At 40.4% G+C, this 22,954-nt stretch overlaps 1 protein-coding gene across 4 annotated transcripts in view; it reads right to left on the bottom strand.

The window, feature by feature from the left end:
- Positions 1 to 22,954, bottom strand: part of COP1 (COP1 E3 ubiquitin ligase) — a 129,847-nt gene that overhangs the window by 42,201 nt on the left and 64,692 nt on the right. For all 4 annotated transcript variants that reach the window (XR_012043363.1, XM_072867326.1, XM_072867327.1 and 1 more), the window contains 2 exons: positions 21,483 to 21,564; positions 14,564 to 14,680 (listed from right to left, as the gene is read on the bottom strand). Coding sequence is in view for 3 of the 4 variants with exons in the window: in XM_072867326.1 (XP_072723427.1) it covers positions 14,564 to 14,680; positions 21,483 to 21,564 (199 nt within the window). In the remaining variant the exon portion in view is untranslated. The remainder of the gene's footprint in view (positions 1 to 14,563; positions 14,681 to 21,482; positions 21,565 to 22,954) is intronic.

Genomic DNA, 22,954 nt, shown 5'->3' with positions numbered 1-22,954 from the left:
TTCACTGAGTGCCAGTACGTCCAGGATAGCAACACACACAACCCAAAAAGCAGAGTGATTTAACTCTCCAGGCACCCAGCAATTCCCAGTAACATTCATATTCCAGGGCCTGTGCTTCACGCTCACTTTCACCACGAACATTAACCAGTCTATGGCACGAGCTAACGTGCAGACCCCCCAAGGCTTTTTTTTCCCCCAATCGCTTACTCAAAGGAATATCAAGGCAAGGACAGCAATAGAAAAATTTACCTGCAATGCAACAGTTTTATATTCAATGGATGTAATGACTAGAAAGCCCCAAGAGCTGCATACAAAAGTTCTGTGGCTCTCCTCTGGAAAACTGAATTGCTGGAGAATCAATGACCATTTTTCTTATTTCAATCATTTAGAAATGCATATTTCTCAACTGTTCAATATTTAGATTATTGATCCATTAAAAAAACATAATTTACTTTACTCAGATTTTTCAGTGCTTATAGACTTGACAATATAAGTGGTGCTTGCTGCTACACGTCAGATGAATGTTACAGCCAAGAAGATGCACATATTCAAAACTAAAGTTGTAGGGTGGGGAGCCAGATGTTAATTAAGTGGTCTGTTAGAAGTCCTGTTATCAAAGCACATTTTAGACTTTTTTTTAAAATAAAAGCTCTTCAATATCAAACTTAGGGGTCAAATTCATTTCCTATATTAATGCTCTGGCTACAGCCTGCAGTCCTGCATGCTTTGTGCTACAGATATTTTACAGAAGTGCAGGCTGCAGCATAACCTTTAAGGTGTTTCTCTTGTGCTTCTTTGACCATGATCTGATTTGTTGCATCTAGTAACTCATGTCCTCAGTTGATGATTCCCTCAGCTTTGTCTGTTTTCCTCATATGAACTTCAAGCTTGGATCAAGGCTACCTGTTTTCACCAGTGAAACTCTGCACATTAGTAAGAATAAGAGACATTTATAGTCTGAGGAGTGTATTTAAATTACTTGTTCAACAAAATTTAAACTGAGTCAGAGCAAATTTGGTGCAAGATACCTCTGCTTGCCTCCAATTAGGTTATCATGAAGAAACCTAAAGAGCAACAAAATAAAAGGGCACAAAAAAGCCCACGAAGTATCTTTAGTCAGAAAGAAAGATGGGAGGCATGATTTTGTGGAGTTTGATTCCATTTCTACTTTCATTGGTTAAAAAAATTATTTCAGAGATCCTGAAGGAAGCCCCCATTGCTCAATATATATTGAAGGGGTTAGCTGAAATCCAGTTATTTATATTTAAACATCTACATATAGAAATTGATCTTTTCTTTCACTTTTTCTCCTTTGTATACCAAGCATAAGCAAGATTACTTATCACACAGAGTGGCCAGAATGAAGCCTTCAAAGCTACCTGGAATTGTATCTAGGCAACTTGTTTAGCAGGAAAATATAATCATATCCTTATGCCTTCAAGTGTCCAGAGCCCAGTGGTTCAAACCAAAACTTGTGTTTCAAGTGTCTCTGGGTGAAAGGAAAGAGTACATGTTGTTATTCCCTTAAGTGGCATGCCATGAAGGAGAGGGCAAACCACCTTAATGAAGTTTTGTTGAACATAGACAAACAAGCAGTGGAACAGAAATTCAGCATCAAGATGGGTTTAACCAAATGTCTCTTTCATCCAGGCTTGGTGTGATTTCTTGCTATAAAAAGGAAGCTTGCATCCTCAGAGGTAAAGCCTTTGGCTAGACCAAAAGTGGAAACAGAATCAGGAGGCTCACATGCAGCCTCAGTTTTCACTGTTAAAAACTTTTCTTCTTCTATTTGTGAGGAGAAAGAGGAAGGAGATAAAGAGGGACAACATCCTGATTTAAAAATAAACTCAAATCAACAGTAGTACACTATACTACAGTGTACTGTATTGCAGTACACTGAAGACAACTTGGAACATTAGATGCCTTGGTCCTTACAGAAACCTGAACAAAGGCCAGGTAAACAAGTGCTGCTCTTCCTCAAAAACCTGAAAAGACAGACAGCTGCTATCAGAACCCAAACCTTGAAGATGAAACGCTTTAAAAAAGATTTCCTTTAATTTGAGAGGAGACCTACAAAAGCCTCAGGACTCTCTTGACCTCAAAGCCATCTAACAAGCTCATACTTACGTAGAGACTTACTGAAAAGCTATTAATAAGGAAGCAGAACCTCTCCAGTGGATCTTCTACATACCTCCACACCAGGAAACAGCCTTCCTACAAAGGCAGCAATATCAAAGGCTGGTCCAAAGACAACTCAGAATTTAATTATGAGGAAGCCCAAACTGAAACTTAATCCTGCACAGAGTGCAGTTTGAAATCTATTTTTGCTCAAGGGCCCTGAAAGTTGTAGAGTAACACAGGTCGGAAGGGACCTCTGGAATCCAGCCAGTCTGACTTCCCACTCAAAGAAGGGACAACTGCAAAGTTGGATTCAACTTCCAAGTTAAATAATTGTATTCAAGGGTCCTACTCAGTCAAGCTCTGAGCTTTTCCAAAGACAGAGATTCTGTAAACTCTTACCTTGTCTTAGCTGCCTTGAAAAGTACTCTCATGTCAAAGGATTAGGGAGAAATTTTTTTAAATCCAAATTTGCTTAAGCTATTTGCTATTGACATGAGAAAGGAGAGGCATTAGCCCACCTCTCAGCATTACAGCATTAAAGTTTAGGCTGTGTTTTGCTGCACAAGTTTCTGGCTTCTCAGACCTTTCAGGTTTTGTCTACCTAATCCCACATGATTGGGGTGGCATGAGGCAGTGCCATACAACCTTAGTTTTCCTTTAATTTCTTTTTTTTTCCTTAGTGGTAAAAAAAGAAAATGGAGAACTGCTGAACTTTGTTGCCAAGCCTGTACTACCAAACAACAGCGCTTAGAGATCTTCATGTGACTGAGGTGGCTTTGTTCTAAAAGTTTAGGGTGGAGATTTAATCTCCCCTATGGCAGAGAGGCAGACTGGAGTTTGAACATCCGTATAAAGGTCTTGCTCTGGAGAGAAGACTGGGGACATAGGACAGTTGAACACTCCATCTTTGGGAATAATTCAACTCAACAAGACAGGTGAATCTTCATGCAGGGACCACAAAAAAAGAAAAAACACTATTTTCAATCCTGGGTCTTCCAGGGCAGAACAGAGCATGTAGAGAAAAAAAAAAGGGTCTTTATTATAGCAATAGAAATGCAGGGTGGCATTTGGGCATTTGACAGAGAACGGTGAGGAAGCCTTTCAGCCAATGAAACACTATAAAGATATTTATTTCACTTGACAGAGTAATGCCAGGATGGGATATGATCAGCACAGGCTTTGGCCTATCACAAGCCATTTCAGGGAGAGAAGACAGTGTGATAGTTTCCACTACATAAAGGAAATAGATGGTCTGGGAAAAGAGAAAAGGTGACAACGCATTAGGGACGGGAAACAAAGGGGACTTGAATTCAAGCAAAGCCCTGCACCAAAAATTAACACAAGAATTTTCTGAAGAAGAAATTAGATAATATCGACAGCAGTGAGCTGACATCAGTGCCCTCTTTACAAGCCATTTCCCTTACTGTAAGGAAGAGGATTAAAAATGGGTTTGATATAGCCTGAAGCAAAGAACCTTTGACAGACGAAACTATTTGGAACATTTTGTTGAAGAATGCAGTGTGCTGTTTTCCACTTGCAGCATCACAAGTCACATGAGGAGGAAAGAGCAGAAATAAATCCATTTCACCCCAACATCTCCCTGTAGAACACTGCAGCACAGGCAAAGCTAACTGGTGTTTTTTTAATTTTTCCGTGTATATACCTTCCTTTAAAATAAACAAACAAACAAAAAACCCCCCAAAACAATAAAACAAGAAAATTTTATCCCGACAGCCATCGCTACAAGCACATTAAAGTGTTTGCTGGATATAGCTTTGTATTCACCATTTTCTCTTCCAGCAGAAACTGCAAGTACTTTGTTTCTATAACTAAGACAAAATTACCCATTTGATGCATTTGCTTTTTCCTCCTCTTTTTACCTGGAGTTCCCTTTGCGGTAAAGGAACAGTTTTTCTCTGAATAGCCATTTTCTGTTGCCCTGGGGGAATCTCAGCAATCTCTTCTAGAAGCAACGCTCTGGTCCACAGCAGCAAGCTGGAACAATGACCTTATTTTGTATTTCATATGTGTGCCCGAGATGATTTGGGATGCGGTACTTCATTCACGTTTGCTATTGGAGTTCTGTCTAGACAAGTGGTCTCAAACACTTGCACCAGACTCCCAGGGAGCTCCCGCACACCCTGTCTTCATAGGTGTCAAAAATTCAACAGCCACCCTGAACTTTGGAAAAGCATTCAATAAATATTTTCCCTGCAGGTCAAAGCCTCCCCCAAGTGCTCTTCCCTTATAGCATGCTCTGAAGTGTATACAAGATTAAGCAAGGTCTGTGTGATTTATTTTGCTGGTGGCAAAATCTTAAAAACACATCCACCTTTCAAGTGAGGAAGCCACAGAGCCTGTGATGTTAGTGAGGAGATGAAAGGAAGTTTCTAAAGCAGAGAAAGGCGCATGGGTATTTGGGGATGACAACTCAATCTCATTTTCCTACACTGCAATACAGATGATGCACAACAGCCTCCAAAAATCATATTTAGGGAATCCAATACAAATCCAGCCTCCAAAAAATCATATTTAGGGAATCAACACAAATCCAGCCCAGGTTTTCATTCAAACTAAGGAAGCGCACAGCTTTAAGAAGGAGAAAAACGCCTAACAGTGTTCTGTTTAGAAGACTAGATGATAAAGGAAGCGACATGATAAAGGTCCACTCCATGAAAACTGAATTAAAGAGAGCTGAGGTTAAACACATCTGGTAGCCTCAGTTTAATCTCTGGCAAAACCAACAGCACAATAAGCACCTCCTACCTTTCCTTCTACCAAGGAAAGACTCAGGGATGTGACAGCAGAGGGTTTCGGGTTAGCACTTGAAATATTTTGACAGAGCTCTGCAGGGAAGACTATACACTGCTTCAGCCAGTGATTTTAATCTCTAACACGAAATGTACATTTTTAAAATGTATATCAACACTAGCATTTCACTAAAGATCTATATCTCTCTCTGCTGAAAAGATGACGGAAACAGCAGCTTTGATGGGAACCACCAACTGGGTTTTTTACCTTTGTATTTGACAGATTCCCTATGGCTTGAAGTTACAGATGACATTTGCCAGGTTATGGATAATAGTCTTTACACACTGGGAACATTTTTTACTGACTTGTCTAAAGCTTTTGACACAGTAGCCCATAAAACCTCCACCCTAAATAACTTGTCTCATATTAAGGGGAGAAGGAGGAGACATAAAACATTAGAGATCTTAATCAGTTGAGAAAAGGGCTCTGATGGGACAGGGAAGGAAAACAGATTTCTCTAGAACTCCTTTGAAACTTTGACCTTTATGGTTTTAAAGAACTACGTAGATTTCTCACAGGAGTAAGGGATAGCTGGGTTTTGTGCAATTCAAAGATTGCCTTCTATCAGACTGTTGGAGAAACAAAATATTCAGTAGACATAAGGAAGATTTACCAATGTTACAAAATGAAGATAAGAGTAGTAACAACCTGCAGCTTTTCAGAGAATTCTTTATGTCTGAAAGAGAAAAAAGAATTATGTACTATTCAGACTCTTAATCCAACTTTTCTCCTTAACTACGTAACATGTACAACTCTATATGCACTAGTGCATGCAGGCCAATGTCCAAAATGAGTTAAGACACCTAGAACATGTGAAGAACAGTCATTTTATAGTAAAAGGTGCTTCAACCCATGCTGTCTAAATGGACTACATCTCTGAAGATCTGAAACTTCTCACATGAGCACCAGGAGTCTTATTTGTACAATGACTGTTGGGTACACCTTTTAAAGCCTGAAGTACTACATCATTCACCAAACAGATCTCTCCTGATTCAAGATACTTATTGCACACAGTATTTGTTCTTACTGCAAGCCCATGTCAGCTCTGGTTCTTGAATGACTCGAAGTTGTGCAGGTCATGGAGCTGTGATGGAGGGAAAGGGCAGTACAGCCAGACTCCCAGGGACCACAGGCTCCAAGATGTCAAGATCATGTAGATAAGGGCTTAAGACATTAAGAAAGGTAGATAAGAAAAGGAACATCCTCCCCAAGATTTTAGGACTACGTTTATGAAGCAACAGATTTAGGGTTTTTGTCATATCAGCAAGCATCATACAAAAAGAACCAAACAGGCTTCAGAGCAGTGAAACGATCTCTAGGAAAAGGGCAGGCTGCTGCCATATACAGTACAATATGCAGCTGAGGACCAAGTTTGTGAAATTATCAGTCAAACCCAATTTTGGCCCAGAACTACATTTTGCTTCACTAGCCTGAGGAGATATAAGCCTTCTTTTACTAGGTTCTGGAGATGGTGATCTGATTCATCCCCTAAACTGCCCTCAAAGCAGACTCCACTGGAAGAGATGATGGATATTAAATACAGCATCACAATCACTAATATTCAAGCTTAGATAAAGAATGCTTAATTAGTTAAAGAATACTTAAACCAAAACCCCAAAGGTATGTGTTGGGATTATGCAGACAAGGAAATAAGCATGGGAAAATACGCAATGATACACAAGTATGCAATGTAGAAGAGGCAAAGTGCACACTAGCTAGGCAACGAAATAAGTGACATGAAAGGGAACTGGATTTGCACACACATCTACAGTCTTACTTTTTATCTTCTTGAGATTCAAATGGCTAAGAGGGCATCTTTAGATTAATTCCTCTCAACCTAGCCCAACTGTTCAAAAATTCTCCTCTTAAAAAACATATGCAATGCTTGGATGCTCAGATACTATCAAACAAAGCCTTTGAGATGAGAGCCCACACTGCATTTGCAGGTTATAGATTTTCCTATGCAATGTGACAATCTTCACCAGTTTGTATGGAAAACGTAGTGTATGTTATAAAAGTCTAAATGTGCACAGTACCCAAATAAAAGGCTGGAATGGTTAATCTATGCAGCAGTCTGAACAGGAGAAAACACAGGAAGCCATTACAGACAATGTTATTCCAATGAGTAATTCCTTTAAATGAGCTACCAGAAAAACTTCCAGCCTTGGCGGTTTCCAAAGCTGCAAGGATTGAACTCTAAGGCATACAGCAACAGCTAGTAACAAGAGTAATTTGGCATCCTGAGGAAAAGATGAATCTTGGAGTTGTCTAACTCTGTTCCTGAATTTCAAGGCTCATTTCAATTTTAATTTGAATTTTGTAACATTGACTAAATGACTTCTACACCAGTCGGAAGACAAAATGTTCAGGAAAATAATATTTAAGCAAACAATTAGCACACTCATTTCTGCTAACAACAGATTTATCTTTTTCTCCAGAGAATCAAATGGAGCTTCTCAATTTCATTTTATTCATTCACTTGTTAGTGAAGTGTGACGACCTCTGGGATAAAGTTTGGAAACTCCTAATAGGTCTTTATATTGTTACTCACTATTCATTGCAAATGCTTTATCCAACACAAGTCAGAGACTACTTTTTCTGTGCAAGTAAAAAAGTTACATAAGCTTTTAAACTCTGAAGCTTATGTGAAATTTGCATATACAACTTGTCCTGCACACCTATAAGTGCTTTGTGTGTCCTTTCATGATTTCCTAGGAAGCAGCGGCAGCAAGGCAGGACAACACTGTGCAGTGCCTGGCTGACCTGGTAGCATCTCCAATGTGCAGATATAGGCAAGTCAGCTTAACTGCAAACATCGTAGGCTTAAATAACATGGCATAGCTGCAGTTCTGCTTGTCAGTCCTGAGCAGAAGCAGAATGTGATCTACCTGCCAGTGCCAGAAAGATTGTCTTCACCAGAACAGCAGAAGGTATGGCTTGATACTTCACTTTCAGTTACATCCCAGCATCCAAGAAAAGGGATAACTTAAGTCAAACCTTCAAGATGGTGTTCTAACCTAAACAAATCCCACTAAGCTCAGTGCTTTCCCCCCAATAAGTAGTCAGGACAGAAATATGATTACAACCACATTGGCCAAAAATACAGATTCCTCCAAATGACCCTCAACTGATTGAAGTGCTGTAGATGCGTTCAAAGGTTACAAACGAAACCTCTGCAATGAATTCTGGAATGAGTTTAAATTATAAGGCGACAAGTGTGCACTTCCAAAACATGGACCTCATCCCCTACTTCCCCTGCCAACAGCCTCAGAGATCATGGACTAGAGGAAGATTATTGAATACCCACAAAAAAAGAAAAGACACTCTGCAGGTAAAGTCCAATAAAAGTAACAGGCAAGCCCTGGACTGCTGCATGCCATACTGCTTTCATAAAGGCTGAATTTTGAGCACTGCTGTGAACTTTTCCACAGGCTTGAAACAAATGTCTAACCTTTGACTGTGCCTTTGAATACAGCACTCAATTTGTATGCTAAAGGTAACCTTGTAGCTTAAGCCCAAAGAAGCTGCCTAACTCCACCCTAAACGTGTCATATATTTGCACAAATAGATTCTTTCTGAGTCACTGCAGGCTTTCAATGAAGCAGAGTACTTACCCATGAGAATCTATTAAGGTAAGACCTTGCTTTCGCTGGAAAACAATTCTCTTCCAAAAAGGCACACCGCCTTCTTGGTCATTAATATCACATCATTCTTCTGAGCTGAGTGACAAGGCAGGCAAGTCACCCAGATCTGAGGCAGCATGAAAGGCTAGCTCTACAGAGAGATGTCTGGAAAAGAGAAATCACTGCTCCAGTTACTGCAGCAGAAAAATCAATATTTCACTGGACAAGGATGGTCTCCAAAGTTGTCTTGCTTGGACACCAGGTATATTAGCAAAATTGAACGATGCTGATAAAGAAGCCACATGTGACCTTGAACTGTAAGTGCATCAGGGCAATGTGGAGATCTTAAGGTGTGGGTAAATAGTTGCAAACGAAAACAAAGCTGTTGACTTAGCAACAGGAGTCCTTCAGCATGCTACATGCTGTGGAACAGTATCGTTAGTTTTGTGGACATTCAACAATGAAAGAAAGGCATCAGCTTTCAAAGCCAGAGTACAATGCCATTCTGTAATGCTGAAAATGGTGCACATGGCAGATCTTTAAAAAGTATGCAAAACCTGCTGGGGAAGGGCAAAACCATCTTTGAAGGAAAAGCACTTTCTTGGGCAGTACTTTTGCTCAGCGTCACTGTAAAGCAGGGAAGGGAATAAAGAGAAGAGAGAGTGGGCAAGAAAGGGGAGAAACCTCAGGACTGGGAGACCTCATGTCCAATGAGGATTTGCCCCTCGGTAGCTAACGCTGATCTCAATTCAGGCTGCCAAAAGCCTGTCTGGGGCCGGCACTGGTGCTCTATGACCAGAGCATGAGCCAATCCAGAAAAAAGGCACTTCAGTTTTGGCCACACAATTGCCAGTATGAAGGAAAAGATGGAAAAGCAAAATTGGAAATGTTTAGGAGGGAGTATGGTATCCCCAGTGCAAGTAGTCTCAAACTCTGAGGCTGTAAGTAGTAAAACCAACAAATCAGTACTGCCCCGTGTTTTCCCTTCCCTGATCACTTTATCTGAACCCACGCTGTCAAGAGTTTCTGACAATGAAGCGAAGCAGTTTGGAGACCTGATCAAGGTTAAAACTAATCCAGCAAAACCTGAAGCTCTAACCACGTTGCAGCTGTCCTGTTGCTCTCCTCTGTCCATCTGTATTTGTCCGCTGCTTCCACTTATTTTGTGAAGCTCCTGGAGAGCTGGTAGTCTGTCCTGCATCTCTGCAGCCCTGAGGAATCCCTCTCATCCCCCTATCCAACCTGCTAGATTTGTGAGTCCTACAGGGAAAAAAATATAGCATGCGAGAGAATGACGCATCTAGTGTAAGAACTCAGGAATATGAAGCTTTGATGACATGATCTCTGCATAATATATGGAAAATAAAAGGTCAGTGCTAGCTGCTGACAGTATTACAGCATGCTGGGAATAAAGCATTGCTATCAATAGCTACACTTAGCTCACTAGAGTTAGCGGACAGTCTGATCTCACCCAGACTGCACAACTTGGACATTCAAGCTGCAAACTGCATGCATTTTCAGCCTTTTTTTTTTTAAAGCAGGGAAATGGTACTGCTAGAAAATATATAGGTTGAGGGCATCAGTGCTCTTGCTGAGGCAGAACAATAACTTCAGTCATGATTTATATAGCTAATTTCAGGATAAAACCCCTATCTATTTTTAAAGAGAGGAAAAGACCACAAAATTACCTGATTTTGTATTTGGCAGTGATTACAGTTTATACTGCCCACTGTTTCAACTCAGTAAGCATGCAAATAGAATATTTTATTAAAGTAACAGACAAAGAGATCTTTTCTTCTTTATGTGCCCTCTCCACTGCAACAGATTTTATCAGGCTGCAGCCAGATGCGCTAGTTTCCCTCTCACCTGAAGTGCCTGTCTGGTTTTAAGAGAATTATTTCCCAAACCAAATACCCATTCCTCTCTTGTATAGGCTCTATTTCCAGTTTATTGCTCATTTGTTCTGTTTTAAGCTACCAAAATGATCTTTTGGTCATCTAAAAGCTTTCAGAGTGAAGAGCCCAGGAAAGAAACATATGTATCATCCATATTAGATGGTAATCCTGGGATTTGCTTCTATAGTGGTAACTAAAGCATGGTTTTCTATGACATCTGAAGCCAACACAGTACTCTCTACTAAAGGAAAGTGATCCACAGAGATACACAATCTAACAACACTTTTGACCATAGCTACATCTAAAAGTGTCACAGCAACTCCTATGATCAGTACTCATGTTTACCAACAGGTATACTGAAGCACAGAGGGTTTGACCAAGAAATCCACATAAAATCCCAATTCCAACCCGCATCATGTCCTTTTCAGGAGGCATCATTCAAGGCAGTCACTTCATGTTCTCCTGCTGCTGCCAGTGATGGGCAGGGACCTGCAGAGGAACTCGGCACAAGGGGAAAAGGATGTTATCCCTGAAGGAGGAGCAGTACGATACTAACAGCAGTGAGCAGTCTAGCAGAGTCACCATAGTCTCATCAGGGAGAAAAAATCACAGCCAAAGCTGCTGGAGCAATAACCCCCATTTCACTGACTGTGCCACAGGGTTTACAGCCTGGCCTTGCTTCAAAATCCATCACCACAGTCCTTCAGTTCACTTTTTATTTGACAATACAGCATGCAAACTGGGTGCAGGTGGAAATGCTTTTTTAAAACCAAGATCTCTGGTTCAGGATTACTTACAGAGCCCTGAAGCTGTGGGTACGTGACTGTGGCTACCTACACTGCAGTATGGCTCAGGGACCCAGATGAAGGTCAAGCTGCCATCACCCTCAGCACTGGACATGCAGAAGTGACCCCACCCCAAAGAGCCCCTGGTTTGAGGACTGGAGGTCCTCAGCAGGTAAAGGCACACAGGGAACAAAAGGGCAATGAGAACACTTCAACAGGCTGCTGCATCAGCTCACAGTTCATGCCACATGTTGTTAGATCTCTGTTGGACTTAAGTATCTTCCTTCCTATTTTTCTGTAAAAGGGAGTTCTTCTAAAATTGGAGAAAGTGAGAGAAAGCACTAAGGTACCTCTGAATATTTTACCCATGTACAATATTAGCATCACTGGCAGAAGCCAGCCAACAGTCAAGATTTTACTAACAAATGAGAAGGGATACATAAACTGGAGACGGGTAGAAAGGACCTTAAGATAGCCATTCTATTTCTGTGGAAAATGTAAAGGAGGAACCAGCACAGAGATTCAAAAAGATGCTGATCTAGTTGAAGCATCTGATTAGGAAAACCCACTTCAAAGAGGTGTTTCTAAAAGACGGAGGCAAATGGGCAAGATGCATTTGTCAAGGGTAGAGGAAAATGTTTCATTAAGCAAGGCATGAAAGAACAAGACCTTATGAAAAGGTGTTTCAGCTGTATGAATGGTTCAGAAAGACCCTCAAGAGAAAATAAAAACAAGAAATGAAATTGAAAAAAATTAATAATTTCAAAATATTAACACTGAAAAAATTTAGACTTGGAGTCAAAATTGCAGTGCTAAAGCAAGGCATGCTAGCTTGCAAGCTATTCTGCATACAGAGAAGGGGGAACTGAAACATGTATGTCTAGTAATTTAATAATGGTATATTAAATCAATTTACTTCCTCCTTTTATATCTCAAATATTAAGTACCAATACTTCCCCCCCAAACATTTCATCAACTGCTTGTCTCCTCAAGTCTTAAACTATAAATATATATATATGCACATACATAGCATTAAGTTCCATCATATCAAACAAAACAAGAGAGTATATATGGGAGCAGCACTTCTGCCTAAATACTGTACAAAACTGTGTTGGGCATGCAATGCTAAGAAGTCTTGGCTCTTTTACCATTGACTAAGTCACTGAATAAGTAATTGAAACCATTTTCAAAACTGAAAATCCTCTGAGCATGTGAACAAGCCAAGGCAGAGCTAGGACAGCTTTCTAAAATTGCTCACTACACTGGTCACTGAATTAGTGTTCAATGTTTTGCATCGTTCATCTTTATTCCTACTGAGGGGCAAACAGGAATAGCCAAGTCAGTGTGCCCAATCCACCCTTTTTTTTGTTACTACTACTCAAGGAAACCAGCTTTGACTCTTCCTTTGTCAATTTTATAGCCCACGTGACAAATCACACTATTTACAAGTTAGATTGCTTTTTCCTTAGACTAAATGAAATTAGTAAACAAGACCTGCAGAAACTGATGGAGGAGGAAAAACCTTTGTCTCCATCATAACACATGAAACAGGACTGTTTGACTATATGGAGTACAAAAGTAGACACTAACTCATATCTTTGCTCTGATTTCTTTTAGGTTCAGAGTTCAGAAATAACATCTTTCAAGACCCCAGTATTTCTTTGAATTTCATATGCCATTTTTTCACATGTATTTATGGCTGAAAGATCAATTAGAATTCCTTTGAGGGAAGTCATTCCCATCAGTTCAATTACTCCATGTAATTGTTTCAGCAATCATAGTTAAATACCCATTTTAATTTTTATTTAGAGACTCAATTACCAAGCAAGCAGATGTAAACACTTTTAAAACTTCATCTTGTCTCCCTCCTACGCCTTCTTCCCCAGTACAAATACCATTTTACCCCTCAGCATTCTCTAAATCATAAAAATGCACATGTAGTCATTTAAAACCTCCATATAACTCCTAGTGCTTGATAATGCTTTTTTCCCAAACACACTTGTTGAAGATGAGCCCATCACAGTTTGTTAGATGTGAGTATGGGGAGAGAAACACTCCTATCTGTTCCATCCCACGTGCCCTACAGCTCCGAAAGCTTTCATAGATTTATCTGTGCCTTATTCCCCGCTCTGCCTTTCAGGTGGAAAGGAATCCCAGTTACTGATTTATCAGGAAGAATTCTGTTTCGTGGTGCTTTTAGGTATCTATTTTAATCAGCAGCTGATCCATTAGGAGCTGGTGCACTCATCTTTCCCTAGAGCCTTTCACAGATAGCCCCTTTCATTCAAATGCTGCTAGTAGGTATTGTAATTCAATTCTATTCTTGCATGTAATTCACTAAACTTCAGTGAGATGCCTGTCAAACAAGTCAATATTTTACACTTCAACTTGAATCCATTTTTTGTAGTGTATCAAAATGCAAATTTATTTTTTCCTCCTTAGAGTCACAATAAGTAGAACGAGCCTGGAAATGGGAACACCTAAATGACATGGCAAACCAGTGGTTGCAAGAATGATCAACTTCTCTCCTGAAGTCCAGAGATAGCAAGTGTTGTCAGAACACCTAGTTACAAGTGCATTAAAACTCCCCAAGGAGAAAGAAAATGCAGAGTTGGTTAAACATTTATAGGTACCTCTGAGTTTCGGTTCCTGCATGCATAGCACGATACAGTTTCCTCCCAAAGCGACACCTGCTCTGCTCTCAAATCTTTGTATTATCACTAAGAACTATTTAACCGACGTGAATAAAAGGCTCATCGTGCCTTCCCCATTGACTAAGTCAAAAAAACCCCCCAAAAACCCAAAAAACCCCATTAACAGCAATGCTTTGCCCAACCTAGGAAAGTACGAGCCCACCCACAGGGACTGTAGTTGCAGCTATGCGAAACACGCAGAGCCACTGTTTTACAGCACGCCTCAGGTAAAACCAGTTAAAATTGACAGTATGGCTTTATAGTATTTACAGAGCAATGCTATAAATCAGAAAGAACAACTATCACCATGTTAACACATTAACTTTGCTATGAGACTCTCAAAGCTGAGCTTTGCCTGGTTGCCTTAGTGATCTCAATAAACATACTAGATGACTTGCTTTCATGAGCTTTTATCTCTGATAGAGACATCCAAATTAAAAAGTCAGGCTGCAGGATGAAGTTGACACTCGGGTATCATGTCTTCTGGGTGACTGCACGCTTGAAAAGTCTTACTCAGAGACATTTTAACTGCAAAGATACCTCAGTCCTGGGCACAGCAGCCAACCTCGCATCTTTGGGGAGAATAAGAAACAAAGGAAGGAAGAAACTCTTTGCCCAAAACCCCTTGTACCTACCTGCACAGCCAAAAGCTAGGTGATACCTAGAAGAGGGGCTGAATTTGACACAACACACATTAGCCTTGGCCTCGATGCTTGCTACTGAGTTGTCCAAGTTGGTAGACCACAGCTTCACTAGAGAAACAGAAAGAGAGAAATGAGTAAACAAACAACAACAACAAAAAATCAACCTCATTAGAAAGGCACAAAATCTCATTATTTCATAAATAAGATTTTGAAAAGCCTCAGTTGCCAAGATGTTAGTGATTATAAAGGGTCAGTTGCTGCTGATGGTTGGTAAGCTTGAGAACACTCTCAGGTGCGCACTGTAAATATCCTGCCCACCTCCATACACACAGGACACACTGAAAGTCCACATCCTGCATGGCTGAGAACATCAGAGCAGGTGACTAACCACATGTTAGAATCTCAGCATTTAAGGCTACTGGACCACAGATTCATATAACCAAGAGCAGGAAGGCTTGCATCCTTTTTGTTCCTTATCCCTTACTTGGGATGCAAGAACTCTATACTCCACAGCAGAATTGCTTTGCACAGAATAAATATACCTAATTGTATGCTTGAGCACAGTGAGTGAGAACAACTTGTTTTATTCTTGAGAAACTGGCACAGACAGGAAAGAAATCAGTATGCTGGCTTCCTGTGATGATATATTTCCTCGCTACAAGGAACTCTACTGTTCTACAAGACTACCGTGTGAACATTGATTAAGCTTTGTGGTACAGAATGAGCTCTTCTCCCAAGTACTCACTTCAGCATTTCACAGGACAACCAACAGAAAACACCAGCGGCTTTTCAAAATACAGCCTTCCCCACCCTCTCCAAACACTTCATGTACCATTTAACCTTAAAGATGAAGAGTGCCAGGTGCTCCCCATGTAGCCAACCTTCCTATTAAAAGCTACAGATGAAACACTTTGCCCTCAGTCCAGGTGAAGGGGCAGCACACTGGCATCAAGACCCATTGATGCCTGTAAGGCAGACTTAAATAAGACTTAAATGTTCTCCCTTCTCCCTTTTCTTGATGAGTGGGTTGTGCTGTACTTGAGTATCATGATCAGCATGCTGAGGCAGGAAGCAGAGCAAGCTGAAGCCAGTGTTTGATCACACAGGAGCTACATGAAGTCTTAATCCCCTAAACAGCTGCCACACGCTGCCTGGGCTTCTTCAGATCTGTGGCCAATGGGTCCTCTGCTGTCTTTTTACAGAAAGCTCACTTTGGAGGTGAAGTGAGCAAAAATGGCGAAAGAACAGGAATCTTGTTACTCACTGTGGCCAATAAATGAGGTAAGCAGCCTTATGGTGTGTGTCCCCCACCCTCTGAGGACCCCTGTGTATCACCTCTTGGTCAGTCTTTCCCAGGAGCTTCAAAGCAGCAGCAAGGCTTCCACGTGGATTACTCTAGGATGTTTTAGATAGTCAAGGAAAAGGAGGAACACTAGCAGGTTCATTCTAGTGCACCTACTTTTTAATAGTATGGTAAGCAATGAAAAAGCAACAAGATTGCACTATTTCTCACCATGCCTAGGAGAACTGCTTCAAGGATGAAGGAAATACATAACTGCTCAGAGCTCACTAAGGAATCATTTTAAGTACTGCACTGTGTGGGTATCTGACAGCTGCCTGGAACCATTATAAAGCAGCACACACACACACACACCAGAAATACAAACAGTGATACATACTGTATTTGCATATAAGCATTATGTAAAATTCAATGAAAACAGCACCCACCCTGTTGGTTTTCAGAAATAAAATCCATTCTCATTTACCAGAGCTATAATATTCATCCTAAACATATAGCTACATTTCCAAATGAAACCAACAGCTTTGCAAGCATGGCTTAAGATGCTCTCTTCTCCCAGGTGAGACTGGATGATATACCTCCTCCATCGTGTTTTGTGCTTGGGGGCAGGGAGGGAAATGGAGCCAGGAAAGACAATTTTGCAAAGTAATAAAACATTAGCATTTTGCTTTAATGAACAGACACTAGGAGATGTATAGTCTAAGTTGCAGTGGCAGTAGAGGACATCAGGTTTATGTATGAGATGGTATAGGAAGCAAATACTACCATGATTACAAGAGGACACTGTTGGCAGACAACATTGCTTCAAATTGAGGCGTGCAGGGAGGTTACACGATCTCACAGTTCAGAGCGATGTTCTGCCCAAATCTAGTACTAAAACCACAAAGGCTTGTCTTGAAGCCTTCCAACCGGGTATCAATATTTAAAGTTGCATTCAAAGCAGCCAAGTCTCTCCTTGAGACCACCTCTAATAAACAAATGGCCATCTGGTCTCAGTTTTGGAGCAAAAGCTAATTGAGGGCTCAGTTTCAAGTTGGCTCCTTTTTTCATTCAAGTTTTCAGGTCGTAAGTGGAGCCATTTAATCTGGTAAAGAGTCAACCTGCATGTTCAAAGCCATCATAATATTTGTTACAACTGACAGACACAGATTAGAGTCTGCAATTTCTGTGATCTAACTGCTGTGGGATATGCTGGGCTCCAATTATATCTTAGTCAGTGCCATAAAAAAGGATATATGCAACATAACACGTAATGAAACATGACAAGTTTTACCTGGAACTGCCCATTATTTTTTAAAAAGAACTGACAGGTTAATAAAGCATAGTTCATAAGGGTAGAGTTTATTTGCTGTAGCTTTCAGCAATTTTGCTGAGGTCGAGGCAGTAATTATACAACATACAGATGTCTTGATAACACCTAGAATTGTGTTGATGAGACAAGCAACCATCCGAGATTGACTATTTCTAAAACACATGATGTCAAAGCATATGTATCTTAATTTTGCAGCTGCTGAAAGACATCTCTAGGTGGCCAAATGTCTACCCCTCACCAAACAAGTAAGAAGATGCCTCCAGAACAGCTTTTTCAGTTTAAAATGTTTAGGTCTTTAAGATATTGTTTATTTGGTTGGAACTTTACACCAAATGTGTGAGTTTATAAGTTAATTTTCTATACACCAGTTCCATGTCTAAACACTGACTAAAAGAGGCAGAAGCCTGTAATGCAGTAGCTGAAGGTGTCGATGTACACAGTTGGTATACAGATAGTAAGAATATTTCATTCAGCCCGTCATTCTTGAAACTCTTATCTGGTCATGTGATTGAGAGGCTGCTGTCACTCCGAAAAAGCTGTAAACCAGGAATAGGATACTGCCACCAGAAAACTCGTTTGAACAGATTTTGAGGAATCCCTTAGAAAGGAAGGAAGCTGCTGAATTGTCCTGCTAGGCAAAAATTTTGATCCACTGCCTTGTGCAGGTCAGGAGGATGATATAAACTGATGACTGTTAGCAGGCAATGACTGCAGGGTATTCCTCCTTGCATAAGACACAGATAGATAGATATTTTGGTTGGTATTTTAACTACCAACATTTCTTGACCTTTCGAGGTATTCCCAATGGAATCCAACAACCCTACAAATCTCCAGGAAATTATCAAACTTCCTTCAGCCAGGACAATGAGCAAAATGAAAGTTCAACCTGATATTTTAAGAGCAATAAACACCTATACCTCCAGTTAAAGTCAGCAGAAGCTGATGGAGCGAAGTATCACTGAAAATGAAACCCCGAACAATCCTCTGGAAGTCCTCAACAAAGCTGAGGAGCAAACTCTGATCTGCAGTTCTCAGGCTAGTTCCCTCTCTAGAAGGCCATGCTTCTTTTTTATGAAGCCAACTCTGCAAATCTGTATTGCACCTCTGAATTCAGGGGCACTGTAAAAAAAGTTAGCTGTAGGACTGGTACCAGTGTTCTCACTTACCAAGGCAGCATGGAAATTACTTTCCTTAGACATAATAAAACAGATGCTTGCATTTTGTTGTCTCATGGCAAGGAGGAAAGTAACATCTTGCTACAGCTCAGAGCAATCAGGTGCTACTGTTCTGCTCCACCTCTCCATTTTGAGCCAGGGGATAGTAAAGGGACTACAGCTTACAGAAAGGACGTAAAACCAGGACTCTTCCTTCAGACGAATTTGTCAGTACTGCTTGTATCTCCTTGAGCTTCAGAAAGCTTCTAAAACAACCCCAGAGCAGAGATCAAATGCTTGATTACTCCAAAACAGGCCTCTACCCCAGTGGAGACTTAAATTCTACCCACATGGCATCACATAATATTTTGCTCTATCTCATCTGCTAACTCTACCATGGCCTTTAAACTACATTCCCAATCCAGAACAAACAGGGATGATGGGTTGAGAAGCAGCTGTAAGTCATTAGCTAAGTGCACTAGCTCCAGCCCTACCCTGGCACTTTGATCACATCATTTTGCCTTCACAAGATTAAATAATCTCTTCTCCTCCAATAGCAGAAATTCACCCTTTCTTACTTACATGAGAATCATAGCTCCTGCCATTATTATGTGCATAAAAGAACTGAAATTAAGACTGTACCATTCCCCCAAGCTGCTTGTAGCACAAGTAAACACTTTAATTTTGCTCACTGCTGTCTAGTTAGTGTACACAGTCAGGTTCCTATAGACATACACAACTACCTTTGCCCCTTTAAAAGGGAAGGGCATGACAACTGTAGATAAAAGTGAGGTCTTTCATACACACAGTAGTTACTTCAAATACAATAATGCTCTTATGCTCTCATTATCTACTATTAAAGTAGAAAGATCTTCCACAAATAAGCATCCTGGATTATCTTCATCTAACGAAGAGGACAATGCAGGACCCGAGGCCCAAGGATGCTGTTTCTAATTGTATCAAAATAATTTATCCCTAATAGCTCTCCATTCGTTAGCACCCCCTTTGCTGTGCCTGAGCCCTGGCAGAGAAAACTGTGAAACACTGATGCTAGGATTTTTCATCTAAAAGCTCCTCCCCAATACATGCCCACTGAGCATACCAAGTGCTTTAAAAATTAGCTTCCAACTTGAAAAGACCAAGGATAGACAGGCAGATATGCAGGCAAGTGGGAAGAACTGGCAAAGCTGTCACTTTTTTGCTGGCTTGTCCTGCTCACTGGACAGGAAAACGTTATACTCGTGCTTTCCAGAGAAGTGCGGTGAGATTAGCTCCAATCGCTCTGGTCACACCAATATCTATCAGCATTCAGATTTCTTGTTAGAAAGCCCAGTGTGGCCTCACACAAGCAGAGAAGTAAAAGAGGACAGGAAGGGTACATAGAACTTGGATTTCCCACCAGACGCTGTAGCTGGCAAAATGTGTATTATATGTACCCAAAGCTGTCCAGAACTCAACCAAACACTCCTGAACATGATAAGCAGAAAGACAAAAATTTAAGTTATGCAGGTTTGAGTTAAGAGAACTCATCATAGGTGTTACCTTTTCCTCACATTTAACCCTTTCAATGTGACCACTGGAGTGGAAGGTGGACACTATAACATTAATTTGGACATTTGCTCTGTATCTTGAAGACTTCCAAAATCTGTGCTTATTTCAACCACTTCCACACAGGACTCCATTTGTCTCTAATGGGCTTGTTACATATGCAAATCACAGGCAAACCATGGTGGACATAAAGGATAAAATGTTCCAGCCCAGTTTTATTCACCAAAACCCCAATACACCTTTAAAAGACCTTTGTGAATTGAAACGCAAGTTATGTAGCTCTGCCGACTTTATTACAGTAATTTCTAAGGAAACACTACACTTTTAGAAACTATTACTGAAGTTAACTGTTAAACTAGAGACAGGAGCTCTGCTTGCAGCTGGCTTTGCAAAACTGGACAACTTAACATGCTAATAAATGCATGTCTACCCAGCAGGTAAGCTTTTTCAAATGCATAGCATGAGTGGGGAGCAATGTGATGAAGAGGTTGATAATAAGGTGAATGTTCACTCCCACTGCATTTAAACACACAGAAAACACTCTTGACTTCCACCAAAAAGGGGAGGGAAGTGCATCAAGAACATTTAAAACTGACCTTAAGTATAAAATAATAATTAAAGCTGCATTTTGTAAATGGAATTACCAGCTACATTAAGACTGCAAAATGCAATTGAGGAACACTAATACAGCTTTCTTTTGAAACAGAATTTAAAAGCATTTTAGAGGGGGAAGCAGCTTGCAAGGTTTAATGTTTATGAAAAATTAATTTATCATTTCAAAGCAAATCATGAAGAGCTCTGTCCAGAGCTGTATCAAGCCCATCTGGGAGAGGTGATCCCCACGGACTATGAAAGGAACTCTAAACCTCTTGCTGCTTAATAACCCTAATTTGATATTGTAAACATATTACAGATAAAATCTTGTTCATTAAGGATGAAGACTACTACATATCACTCAGTGCTATCCTTTTCTTTAGAAGTTTCCTATTTCTTCTAAGAAGAGGAACATTTTTCTACCAGGATGTTGGGAAAGGGCTTGTCTTAAGGGTTCTCTCCAAAAGCCCTTTGTCAGATGGACCCCAGAGCATGGAAAGCTGAGTTGCTCCCAGCACACTCATTCAGTCCACCATCTGACTCTGTTAAGCTCCGAGAAACACACTGCACATTGCGAAAGCAGTAAGCTTCTCATTGTGCATAGTCTTTAACATTCCGAGCTACAGGTAAAACAGCAGCAGGGATTTTTAACTTCTGCTTTTTCACCGACAACCTCATTTCCGAAATATAAATACATGCTGTTCTTTTGGAAGGCCCTAAGGCTTTAACTCAACAAGCTTAACTAATGTTAAAACATTTTGCTTTGTTTAGTGTCCCGGAAAATGCTAGAGAGCATATTACCCAAAAAATGTGAACATCGCACCAAGAAATCTTAATTCAAACAAAGCCTCTCCTTCTCAGTAATATCTTGACACATTACCATGTCAACTACAATATTGAAGGCAGCTGAGGAATCAGCTACTTGAAATACCGCATTTTTGTTCCTCAAAGGGAATATGCAGAGTGTAAGTCTTCGGCACAGAGACTAAAAAAGACTAATACCTTTGGCATCATCAGAGCCTGAAGCCAATAGCTTTGGGTCCATCAAGTTAAAGTCAACACTCCAGCACCTTTTCTCATGCTCCTGTTTAGAGAAACAAGAAAAATATTGCAAGGTAGTGAGCTGTAATCTGATAAAACAGTAAAAGAAAACACACATGTTGTTTGGTATAAATTGTCAGGAGAGTCCTGGACACAGAAGCCTACTGTGTTTAGCAGTTTCTCAAAATATATCTTTTCTCCTAATCAGACCAATGCTTATAGTATGCTAGACATGCCATGAAAGCAGAACAGCAATTTTAAAAACTAAAACTGATTTTTTTTTACTTGAAAGAAAAAAAATAATGATTTCAGGAAATATACATTAAAGACCTGTGTTTGCAGCACAGTTTGACTGGCTGTGGTTCCACCGTGTGCTGCTTCTTATTCTAGTAGATCACAGCTGTATCTCCCAATACCCATAAGATGCCTGTTCAAAGACATTTCAAACACCTCCTCTGAAAGTCCAGGAAATTCTCACCTTCCTGTTGAGCTATTAAACAAAACTTCCCGTGTCTAATCCTGTGGTTTTCCATTCAAACAAGTATTCTTACAAGGCTGCACACTCTCCCCCAAAGCACAGAAGAGTTGTATTTGCTATGCTGGCACATCCCACATGGAAGCAAAACACCACATTGAATGAAACATGAAATTCAGTCAAACCCTTTGTTTAAAGCCTTGCAAGATGACAACATGAAAAGCTCGCCAGGACAAAGTCACTAAAGGATTTCTAATACATGTGAAGCAGATGTCAGTATGCATGCCTCTATGCAAATCCAAATAAAAGATTCAAAGAATCTGATAGGAAGCAAAATGAGTTTGTTTTAACATAAGCAACAGCTGGTCCTCTCTAGGTTCATTATTTTGCATTTCTTTGAGGCTGAATATATTTGAGAGGAAAACAGACAAGATTTATTTTGTCCAGTATAATTTCTTTTTAATCAAGATATGCAAAGGATTAGTGAAAACATGCATTATAAAATGGCCAAAACACAATGAAAAAGTAAAAAAGGCTTAAATAGGAATCAAAACTTATGTTGAACTGTCAAGAAGGAGGAACTGAAGGCTAGTCTGCAGTTCATTCATTATCACTGACCTGTTTCAATGCACTATGCTACCTACACAACAGCCTGCAGCACATCCAGCCTCTCCCCAAACAGACCATCTTATCTTCCAACCTCCTTGTTCTGATCACAAACCTCTCAGAATCCATTATATAGAAACACAATGTTCAAATTGCATGAAAAGACAAAATGCTGGAAAGTTCTTCTCAAGCAGGTCTCATTGTTGAGCTCAGCCCACTTGCATGCATACGCTGCTCTGCCGAGCGCAGGAACCCTTCCATACCAGGAAGGGTTCTGCCTACCACCCCATTTCTCCCAGCCTTGCCACTTAAGTCTGCATTTTGCTCCTCTTCTTTACAAGCACCAGAAACA

Source organism: Ciconia boyciana, chromosome 7 (genome assembly GCF_034638445.1).
Source record: "Ciconia boyciana chromosome 7, ASM3463844v1, whole genome shotgun sequence".
In the NCBI taxonomy this organism is placed as follows: domain Eukaryota; kingdom Metazoa; phylum Chordata; class Aves; order Ciconiiformes; family Ciconiidae; genus Ciconia; species Ciconia boyciana.
Note: the sequence above shows the minus strand (reverse complement) of the source record. Positions and strands in the feature narration are given on the sequence as shown.